Genomic DNA, 12,062 nt, shown 5'->3' on the forward strand with positions numbered 1-12,062 from the left:
GACCAAACATTTTAAATAAGAGAAGAATCAGGGAAACATGAGGGAGATCTTAAAAATACACCGATAGGACAAATCTTAAAGAGACATCCATCCTCTAAATTCTTAAATTAGGGAATGAATACGAGCAGAAAGTCCCCAACGACGCTGAAGAATACTTGCTATGGAAAGGTAAATGGGCTCCAGAAAACAACTGCACCCTATGCCAGTGGGCATCGTGATTGAGGAAAGGTTAGACACATCCGCCTTCTGTGTGGGTGTATGTTACGTGTGCTTGCCGGTGTCAAGGAAGGTTCAGTGTAGTTCACCGGTGTGAGCCTGTCTGTGCAGAGCTGCTCCCCCTGCAGCGTTTGGGTGTAACCTTCCAGTCCGGCTGCAGAATGATTTACAAGAGACGTACAGATGAGTCCTTGACATATCCCTCACTATCTGTCGTGGCTTCCAGGAGACGGAGAGTCTTAGGCTGGCCGCTCAACACATAATGTGAGACAAACCAGTTCTACGGAGAATGCTTGCTTCCAGTGTTGCATAATTGTGTTCGGGAGGTAAATTCTACCCGTGCAGACTGCTGTAACACTGTGCAAACATGCAGAGTAGGACAGGCATCTCCTAGGGGCAGGGAATCCCATCTCATAATTTCACAACCTTTCTATAGAAACATGGCGGAGGCTAAAAGGTTCTATTCTGTAACCTGGAGTGACAGCGCAGGAGACAGGACAAAACATAATACATGAACACAGGATATTACAGACAAAGAATAAAAAGAACAAGGTGATTATTGCTAAAGGGGTTAACACAATGTGTGTGTGTATAAACAGACATTTATTAGAGAGTTTAATATGCAGCTGAGATTTCTTAAGAGAGACACGTTTCCTACCTTCAGTCACGTACAGACAGACCTTTGAAACCTGAGCTGTCACAGAGTAGAATGAACAAGCAGTGCTAGATTTGCTAAGCATTGCCACTTTAAGAGAGCAGTCTAGACTAATAAAAGTGGGGTCCGCTCCCAGGTTACTGCAGTTCACATTGCACGCGCCACAGCAAGCACACACACACACACACACACACACAGGAGATGCAGCCGGTATTCTAAGAGGAAGATGATGGGAATTTATACTCCTATTAAAACAGGAGAATGTAGCCCAGAAAGCATGGGATACTTAGCTACCTACCTCAACGAAAGCTTCTTAACCAATTCACTGCCACCACTACGCCAATAGAACAGCATTTATTACCAGCCGTCCTATAATGTGACTATTTGCAATCATTGTATAAAGTGATCCCCAGGTAATCAATTCACCTTTACTTAAGCAGGAATATTTTAACCCTATACTTACCCAACCAGATTCTGCAATTATGTAATCTACCATCACAATGAAAATATTCACTGAAAGGGAACTGTGGAGAACTGACTAAGACCGTCAGAGTTTGGGCCAAAACAGCCAAGCTGCAAAACTAGTCAAATTCAAGATTTTGGTCGAAACTGTCCAAGTATGCCTTGGCTCTCGAAATGCTACGAATATAAGGCATTTCTTTCTGTTAATACAATTAATTTGCTGATCAGTAAGGATTGTCCGCCTGTGATGAAACAAGGCATTATGACGGTAAGACCATTATTAACAACTTATTGTAATAGTGCTTTCTGAGTGGCTAGCTAAGCCAACAGATATTGAATAAACTTGCCGGTAACCAGCAGAACAAAATGTAAATCTTTATTTATACAGAATGCCTTCTGTCTTCTACAAACTGAGCCACTGGGAACAGGCAGACGTGTATTACAATTCTAAATAGGAGGAACATTTTCCACATTTGTTTCACAGTTAATTCTGGATTTTTTTATTTGTTTGTTAGGGTCACTTCATGTTTATCGTACCCTATCGTAATAGTGACCAACACTGGTTATTTTTTATTATTTTTTGTACATTGATGAGATTATGCGGTTACAAAATAAATGTGGCACCATTTGAGATCGATATCCACGGTTACTGGTGGAGTGGACAGAATCTGTGGATAGTTACAGAGAAATAATTCATTCATTAATAAATTATCTAACTTTACTTTTTTTTTGCCCATATATAAAAATATCTTTCTATTTAGTAGAATGTGGACAGTGGTAAATTAACTGTAACCCATTGGACAAAGACGCAGAATATGACAAAGCTTTAATGCTTTGCAGAGAACGTTTCTTATACAGTAATCTGCTGAAATGCAACAAGTCGCATTACATAAAAAAATATATCAGTCAATGTTCACAGCGGAGACCACTAATAATATTTAGGATCTCCTTACATGACCAGAGGTGAATCACATATGTTCACAGATCTACCCACTGTGAAGTTGGGGTACTCTGGAGACTGTTGACTTAGATTATAGGAGGCCAAGATGAACCTTTGGTAACTTAAGGACATATTTTTTTCCACGTGCTTCAAGAAGAGATTTTTCCTTGCTATCTGGGATGTCCATCCCACCAAATGAAAGACCATATGCTCAGCCCTATAACTATGCTGTGCTACCAGAGAGTTCCTCCCTTCTCTATGTACCTGTCAGTGAGGCAAGGGTTAGAGCGATGTGTCACTGGGATCAATGTACAAGGGACAAGATAAGATATTCCAATCTTAATTATCATAACATCTTGTTATCACATGCTTAAGTCATAACAGCAGAAAGATCTTACGACAGGAAGAATGATGTCCAAAACATGCATGTTTGTCTGATGTGGATACATACGTTCATACACACGTACATACTTCCATACACACACATCCAAACACCTACACAAATGGATATTGAGATACCAAGACCCCGGTATTTTATTATTAGATGGAAACTACATTATTAGACCCATTATTTTATTGAAATAGACCATACAGAGCATGCAGCCTTCTCAGATATTCTGTTTAGAGAATTCAATTGTTATAAACTTCCTGCCAGTAACATTCTTAGCTAGTAAAATGGGGTTAAAGAACATGCTCAGGGATGTCTGCTTGTGTGTCTAACAAATAACATTAAACTGTCATGTTCATTTTGTTCCTTTATAGAAACTTACAATCTGTGCTATTTATTTTTCAAGTTACTGTCTATGAGCCAGTTTGATCTCATTGCTCCTGAAGTGAGTGAAGCTAGTTGTCACATGATGTAGATGCAAGGAATTTAGAGCCCCCTCTGTGTATTACAAGTGAACATACACGTTCCTCACTGCGTATTAACCCTGTGCCTCCTTGTTCTTCAGATTAAAGACATGATGCAGACGAAACATGGTAGGGATATTAAAAAAAAAAAAAAAAAAATGTCAGCTTCTCATTAATAAAGGTACTAAAATTAAAGACCAAAGAAATAAAATAAAATGATTTGTCTATAAAGGAAGCAGAAAGTTATGTTTAAAGTTTGGTGTCACTTTAATGTCACTGCTGAGAGACAGAACTGATGAGCATGGGCGTAGCTGGGAGTACCTGCTCCTCCGCCCAATTTTTACAGACGATCATAATGGCAAGTTAAAATCTCAGAGTCGCCCTTTACAATCTAAATAGATTTTATGGAAAACCTCCTGAACAATTTAAACTTGTAAAAACCCAGCTAATTTGGGAAGTTTCTGAACAAAGCAGGGCTGGAGAAAGTCACAACCCATAACAGCATTGTTCCTATTATGCCGGCCAATGTTTTGCTAATTCTTTAGAATTGGAAAAGGGAAAGGGACCTTTGACAGCCCTCCTACCCGATAAAGGTTAAAAGAGCAAATATGGAAACATCTAAATATCTATTTCAGAAAATTCTAAAGGCTTTCACGGAAGGTAAATTTGTCTATTTGTCTATTGAGCTACAGTTGAAGGAAACCTATAGTCTTTAGTCCTGAAAATAACAATCGTTATTTCGAGCCTGTAGGTTCCCTTCTGTACACCCCCCTGTCCATCCTTCTTTGCCAGTAAAAATGTAAATATAAAAGAGATTACTGAGACTCTGCTGCAGCCTCCAGCTCCGCCTCCACTGATGTCAGCACCCAAGCTGACATCACCCATGATATCCTCCAATCCATTGCTTCTCACAGAGAAGCAGCGCTGCCAAACATTATGCTCCTCCAATTAAATACTACTATCAGACCAAGTTTTACTCAACTCTAGTGATTGTCGGGAAGACAGACACTCGAGGTTGATTTAACCCTGCAATGCAAACATTTTGATATCTAAAAAAACTGCTAATTTTTCACAGGGTTAAAAATAAAGGACCTCTGCACCTAGATCACTTCATTGAAATGATCTGGGTGACTACAGGGTTCCTTTAAATGCCAGTTGCACTGCAGTGTGGCCTACTACTCTCACTCAGCTCGGGCAGCTGAAGGGCTAGCTGTGCACTACAGGAGTTACTGTCCACGTTAGTAACTACCAGAGTGGATTTAATGTCAATCAGGGATTCCTACTGTAGAGTTAGGTCATATGTGCAGCTTGTGAATTCTACTCCAAATTTCAATTAATGCAAAGCCTTTGGCAAGCTATTCTCACAGAATATTTACACCAACGATTCACTCAGTGTTATGAACAGTTTTAAGCACATAGCTTTCCTGTTTTTACTTGTGGTTGGGTACTCCCAAGAGAACCTCTATCCATCCCAAACTGTTTATTTGAAGCAGATTTTTTTTTTTTTTTTTAATGCTGAAAAGCGGTAAGGAATGGCTTGTATTCTGAATGCCTTAAAGTCCTAACTGCGACCTGTAGAGACTCAAACAACACTGCATCTTACTGCTTAAGTATGTATTCTCATTGCTTAACACACTGTCTCGTTTGTGAGGCCAAACTGCAGAAGAAGAGACCACGTATTAAAGGTTATATCTATTTAAAGCAGAGGTTCTCAACCCAGCCCTCAAGGACCCCGATCTGTCCAGGATTTAGGGATTACCCTGCTGTGTCTAATGTGTTTTTAGGGGGGGAAACAAACACTTTAGACAAAACAGGGTAATCCCCAAATCTTGGACTGGTAGGGAGTCCTTGAGGACTGGGTTGAGAACCCCTGATTAGAAGTCTCAATAATAAAGACAAGTCATTGGTCGAAAGATCTATCTTGATTGGACTAGAGGTAAGTAGGGAGTAAAGTATGTTTAGGAATACAGTACCTTCCGTTTGTGTCTGTGGATGTCTCCAATAGAGTTGGCCAAACTGTTGGGTCCAAGCAACATACGCGTGCTCCTTGGCCACTCCGTGCTGACCAAGTGATGTTCCCCCATCAGGATCTTCCTGACATTCTCAGCTCCTGTCACCCTGATTAGGGGACGACCCAACAAGTGGGTCTTAAACACGTTGCCATATTTCTCTCTCCGAGAGGACTGGAAACCCGATCCCTGCAGAAGAAAACAGAGCAGCAATTCATTCATTTGTAGAAAGAAAAAAAAAATAGTGAGAGAGAAAAGAAAACAAATAAAATCTCCAAACGAGTGCAGCTACGCTGCCAGAGTATTTTGTGACCCACATTTCTATCGGGGAGGGGAATTTGTTGTTTATCTGAATAACTGGCCAGGAACTCTACTCAAGACTTCACACCCTGAAGGTGAAAATGCACCATAAACCAGAGGTGGAGATTGATAGATGTCGCATGAGTCTGCCCCCTGTTTATTGGTGAAAAGTAACATATTATAGTCTAATTATCAAACCAAGGGCGGCCTTGCTATAAAAAAAAAGAGGACTATATATGATCTACAATAAGGCTCATGTGTCAAACCTTATCAATGAGGGCACAGATTAAAGCTCACTTCCTTTCTGGTAAGACCTGTAGGTTAGACATTCATATTAAACCCATATCTACCAATATCCTGCTTTCAAATAATCCAAAAGAAGTCTAGGTATGTGTCAACCCTTAAAAGTAAACTGACATGAATTTTACTGACATTAAAAGAACTCAGTATAATCCTTTAAATTCTCAGAATGCCTGTATACAGCACTTTGCAAACTCGCTGTCTACAGGACGTCGATACGCTGCACACAGAGAGTTGTATTGGAATGTTTGCTTGAGATTCGCCAAACTGCCCTAAGGGCAGCGATTTTAACTGTCACCGGCACAAGATGACGTGTGTTTGTGACGACTGAAAAACGTATGGCATCTTTTATTGAATAAACCCATCCCTAGGGATGGAGCTTGTATGTACGTTATTGGCTGATTGATAAATTATAACAAATCATAGTTTGTACAGCCATAGCTATGGAATACATATTAGAATTTGCTCTTAAACTCACATTTATCAAATAGACACCATAAGGGGGTGAGCGTAGAGAGGTGGGAAGGAGAATACTAAACAATTCTAGCATGTATCTAATTTGCAGGCAATCACAAAATTCACGTGGTGAGTGGTATTCACTAAATGATGCATTTCACGGACTTCAGAACCAAATTTGAAAATATAGAGCGAAACAGAATAATTCAAGAAACAAAAACTGATTTCGACAAAAATTTAAATTTTCCCAACTTGTGTATTTTAGCAAGTCACTTTGCAAATCAGCGATCCAACTAGCTGTGTAGTGAACACTCCAACATACATATAAAATATAAATATATATTATTAAATATTTGACTGATTTACACTGTTAGTTCCCACTACCTCTTGTTTCTGTAAATCAAACTTGTCTTGTCTCCCTTACCTGTGTCTCATCAACCCATGGTGCACTATGTTGGCTCTTTATAAATTATACTACTAATAATTATTAAAATAATTTACAGTTGATACTCCCCTGTTATTATAAATTTGTATTTTTTTAATTAATTACTTAGGGGTTCCCTATTAGTTTTTAAAATCATAGATCCCTCAGTTCAAGACATTAAGGCAATGCTCCTGCAAACCATAGATCCCACCAGACATGCTCCGAGGTGACTTTTCTGTAGCCAAGGACCAGCCAGGACTGACTAGCCAAGAGTTGTGGTTCACATGACCAAAGAAACAAACATCTTAATGACATATATATGTTCATTGCGGGTTCCATTGTCAAGCTTAGCCTTGGAAGTGGATACCTGCTCGCCCTTTATGACCCATCAGCAGTCTGTAGGCCCGCAGCAAGTTTCCAAGAATGTCACCTGTGAAAGGTCCTTGTAAAGAAAAATACTACTGCCACAAACCATCCCTTAACTTGTCACCAGAGTTCTGCACATGTTAAAAAAAATAGAAAGAGTTCTCAGATCGGCCTCTAGAGGGAACTAGGGAGCTAATGAGAATTTGTTGAATTCTATCTTCTGTCTAATTCACAGGCACCAGTACACTTTGTTCCCAAATTATAGTTTACCAGTAGAGATGTCAATCTGATGATTTCATCTACTGGGTAAATACAAGCAATCTGAGCTCATCATGTGAAGTGCAATCACTATTCATTGTGCATTGGTGTTTGCTGTTACTAACTCTAAATGTATTTCACACCTATGCATGTTTTTGCATCTTGACAACTGTCCACTTTATACAGGATCAGCCAGAAGGTGGATCATAAAGCAAACTAACTCTTTACTTATCAGCTACATCGGGGGTGCTTTTACTCAGCCAACTGACAATTGTTGGGCTACAACTCCCAGCCAGCAGCCAGCAGTTCAGACACTGTGAAGCGAGTTTGTTTGTTTATAGGCCATGTTCTCAAACCCTGTTCTTTCATTGTTTTCTGTAGCAATTTGTTCCAAGTTCCAAGGAGATGTTCCTGCTGACTGCTGGGCTTGTAGAACTTTGGCCCTGGCTTGTTTTTTTATAGAGAAAACCATGATTCCTTATTATTAACAAGAGGTTTCCTAATAGGAGGACTAAAGGCGTCCAAAGGTTAGATATCCATCTGTTATAGAATTACAGCTCCCATGATGCTTTGCCAGATTTAAAAGCATCTACTTTTTGGATTCCTACCCCAACCACCTCACCAAAACAGAATGACCAAGGTTCAATTGTACAAATTAGGATACAACATCCCCGTTTTCTAGTAAACATATTGCTACATCTTCATATTTTGCAACCTGCAATTTCAAAATGCTGTACTGGGGGTGAATGAGTTAAAATGACACTGTGGTACCCAGAGGTGACGACTGGTCCCATGCAACCTGCCAGCTGGCTCTGAGCGGCGAGCGCGCGGATACTGTAATCATTCCTGTAGGTGTTTGACTATGCAGGCTCTGGGCACGGAGAAACAGATGTGTCTGGGCCAGCAGACTCAAGGCAGAACTGTGAAAGGTGCATTGTCTGGGGTCACAGACAGAGCTAAAGTCAGGGTGTGAAAGGTCACTGAGGAGCAATAGCGATGATTACAAGGTTTTACTCTGAAGCAGGCGCAGGTTACCCTTTCATTAACTTCCCTGACACTTTACAGCAGCAGCAAACATGGTTTACGTTACGCCTTGCATTCTATGTACTACCAAGCGGCCTGGGATTCCAAAGAAGTCATTCAAAAATTCAAGTGCACAATTTCAAAAGGGTTTCATTTTGGACAGAATGCAATATCTCCCTCTGAATGAAAAGTATCCTTTAGAAATGTGGAATTCTACCCTAGAGCAGGCCATATTGTTTGCATTAATAACCGTGCCAGCGGCCATGTTTCACTAAGAATGACTGAGCCTAATATTAACCCACCTGCGCTATGGCAGGGAAATGTGAATTTCTGACCTGTTGGTGGGTCCCAAGGTCAACATTAAAAAAACAATTAGCATAGAAGGTAAAAGCTGAAATATTTCGTCCATACTTGTTTTGTTCTGGGAATCATTGCTTAGTTCGGACGCAAGCTTTATATTGGCTGGAGTCCGGACCTGAGACTAAATTTCGTCAAGATTTGAAATAGTATAACTTCTCAAAGCTGCTAGTCTTGGCTTATAACTACAAAACGATTCTTCCAGTTTAAGAACATTCGCCAGTGAGACTTGCTTATCGTTAAAGTAATTGTCGTTCACAAACACCTAGGGTGCGCAGATTAGCCAGCGCCGCATTAAATGCAATTTAAATTTAATTTCAAGTTGCTGCTTGGTGTATAAATCATTTGGTCTCTAAACCACGTGGCTTTCCAGGGTGGTTTCATTAAAACTCCCATCATTCACAGCCTTTAGAAAAATGTATATCATCTGATATTATTGAATGACGCAACAGCTAAAAACGACTCAACCACTGGGTACCTCTGCTTCCAAGTTGATTGTCGATTTAGACTTTACAACATCGCAGCTAAATGTTCAATGCCTATTTGAACGTGCAAGGAATGTATCTATGTTCTAGAGGTAAACACAGCTCAGAGGCAGCATGCCAGGTATGTATTTATCAACCTTCAAGAACATAAAGGGTTAAATCTAAGCTACAGGGAACCAGTTAAAAGATAAACTGTAAGCTCTTCAGGATAGCAATGGCTTACTTTCTCCTAGTACTCAAAATACAGCAGACACCAGTAAAAACAACAAATAACAGTTAATATAATAAATACATACGTAATCTAAACATCTCTGTGGCATGCAAAGAGAGAAAAAAAAAATGCCAACGTCCTGCACAAACAGAACCGTGGTTGTGAATTCTTAACGTTCAGGTGACCCTGTTTCTGATCTGCGTAAATATAATTAGAGTGCTTTTTGTGCCATTAATAAAGAGATATTTGTACAACATTTCCACTGCTGTACAAAGGCAACCTTTATGTGGTAGCAGTTTCGACTGGAGTCCAATTTATACAAAATTTAGTATTTTTAGCCGTGGACTGTTTTTGGATGAAGCCTGTGGAAAAAAAAAAAAAGGAATACCCTTTTTTGTACCCCAGTAAAAAAAATAAAAATCTGATTAAAAAAAAAGGTTTTGTTTATTTTTGGCCTCGTTTTATGCATGTTTATCGTTGGAACTGATGAAATCTTATGACTATTTATTTTTACGTGGGCAAAAGAACACAGCTACTGATTGCACAATCAAAGACCATGACCTCCATTTGGGAAATCCTTAAAACAGGCTGAATCTCTGAAAAGCAAATGGTAACCTTGGCACCCCTGATATTTCCCATGATGCTTCACCAGCATGAAGCCTGGGTAAGCATCATGGTTAATGTGGTCCATCAATAACTAGGGTACCAAAAGGTCACCCTCACTGAGCTAAGCGTCTTCCAACATATCAACTACACACAAACAGGTATAACTAAAATCTCTGTTGAAATGTCTTTTACCAAGCTTTAGTTATATGAAACTAAAATTCAAATAAATAAATAAAAATCACTAGGGGGCAGTACTTCCTGATGTGATTGTCAGTATGGGGGTACAGCAGGAAGCAGGACGTATCAGGGAAATCTGAAAAAAATCACAATGTTTCTACAGATGTTGACATTTACATATTTGTTTTGGGTTTTGTTTTTTTTCCCCCAGAAAGATAAATACTTTATATCTTTCCATCTTCACTCTAACAACAAAATTTCAACAGTTAATACTAATTGCTGTCCACTGTCCAAATCCGGAGAAATCCATGTGATCTATCCTAAAGGCTGTAATTCTAGGGCGATAGACATGTTCTCTCTGACTAACATGTATAACAAGATACAGCAGTAGATAAACTGCTCCATGCCAACATAATCCAGTTTTGGAAGCAGCCCTTCGATTTTTGTTTTTGTTTTTTACGGTTTTCTCTCCTCTCCCACCTGTATCTTAACGAGTATACTCTAACATTGCCACTTGTTTTTATCTCTATTTATTACCTTTTCTTCCTTGCACCAGATCTCAATACCTGTGTGCCGCCATTTTGTTCTCCTCTATCAATGTCTGCAGTTTGGCCTTCAGTGGGATGTGTTTCATGGAATGTGGATAATTTAGCTTAGCTACTGGAATGGAATGGCATGCTCCTCGTAAGAAAGAGTAGCCCCTACTTATTCAGAAGTATAACTAAAACAATAAGGTGACATTAATAAATACAATGAGAAATGGACGAACCTCGGCACTGTTCAAAGCAAGTAGCTTTTAACAGACAAAAAAATTGCCTATAATCAAACAACGAACACACAACTGAATAACAATATGTCTAAGTTTTGCAAACATCTGTCTATATTTCCCAGAATCCTCTGCCACCATGTCAGAAAGGTTTACCAAAATCATCTCGGGTCATTTTTAAACAGATCTGCACATACCCATTGACACGTCTCACAGATAAACAGCAAAAAAATGCTGTAAAACGGAATCCTAGCTAAATATAAATGTGTCAGTTGACATAACTCTGCCAGTGATTGGCTTAACAGTAGCAAGGCAACAATAGCCTTATACTGCAGGAATGCGCAATCCGGTTTAGATTACACTGCACCCACAACTTGATAGACAGTTATAAAGGTAAGCGGTCACAGACCCCAGACATATGACTGTAATACTGCTCTGCAGTCCATAAATGGCATGCATCCTCCAATCCAGAAAGAGACTTTGTCTGTATTTACCAAGGTGGTGCAGGAGCAATTCTGGGAGAAAGTGCTAACTTTGGAGTAGGTTGCTTTAGGATCTAGGACAATGGTCCTGTTGATTGCTTAGCATTTAGCGATGCTCCAGATAAACCACAATGTGGCCATTTATTGCTTGTACCACTGATATACAGTTCATTGTGAATGCAGTATGGTTGGCGTTGGGCGATACCTGCCAAAAACAGCTATGACATCAAGGCATGCTGAGTAGCTGGAACCTCTTTCAATTTCAGATGGGTTGAGCAGGACTTCAGTGCTGATGTCAACTTGGTGTGAAAAATCTCCCTAAACTCAGTTACAGGTTATGGATAAGTTCAAAACAGAGCCAATGGCTTACACGGAATGCTTGCATTGAACTCAGCAATGACCCACAGGCCAAATATAGATGTGATGTTTGGGCCTTTATCCAAAAAAGTCAAACCTCTAGGAGGAACTGGACCCATTAAGGTGTGCAAGAACTTTATGTTTGTCCTTTCTTGGGAAAATGTAGACAATTCTGAAGCCAATATAGATTGTTTTCGTCAGTGTTACTTAAGCTATTTCGGTGGGATTAGCGGCCACATGCACTTATTCGTGGTTGTGAAGGCTGAGGACCACAACTCTGCTCTCCCATGGTCCTCCATCTCCAGTGCCCACATAGAGTTCTGCTTGGTGGTCGAGGTGGCTTCTAGGATGCCTTGGCTG

At 39.9% G+C, this 12,062-nt stretch overlaps 1 protein-coding gene across 2 annotated transcripts in view; it reads right to left on the reverse strand.

Annotated features, from left to right (window-relative positions):
* The window catches only part of LOC134614125 (cytochrome P450 26B1), a 58,936-nt gene that overhangs the window by 11,510 nt on the left and 35,364 nt on the right, over positions 1-12,062 (reverse strand). For both annotated transcript variants that reach the window (XM_063457578.1, XM_063457577.1), the window contains one exon: positions 5,099-5,323. In XM_063457578.1, the coding sequence (XP_063313648.1) occupies positions 5,099-5,323 (225 nt within the window). The remainder of the gene's footprint in view (positions 1-5,098; positions 5,324-12,062) is intronic.

This window comes from Pelobates fuscus, chromosome 6 (genome assembly GCF_036172605.1).
Source record: "Pelobates fuscus isolate aPelFus1 chromosome 6, aPelFus1.pri, whole genome shotgun sequence".
In the NCBI taxonomy this organism is placed as follows: Eukaryota; Metazoa; Chordata; class Amphibia; order Anura; family Pelobatidae; genus Pelobates; species Pelobates fuscus.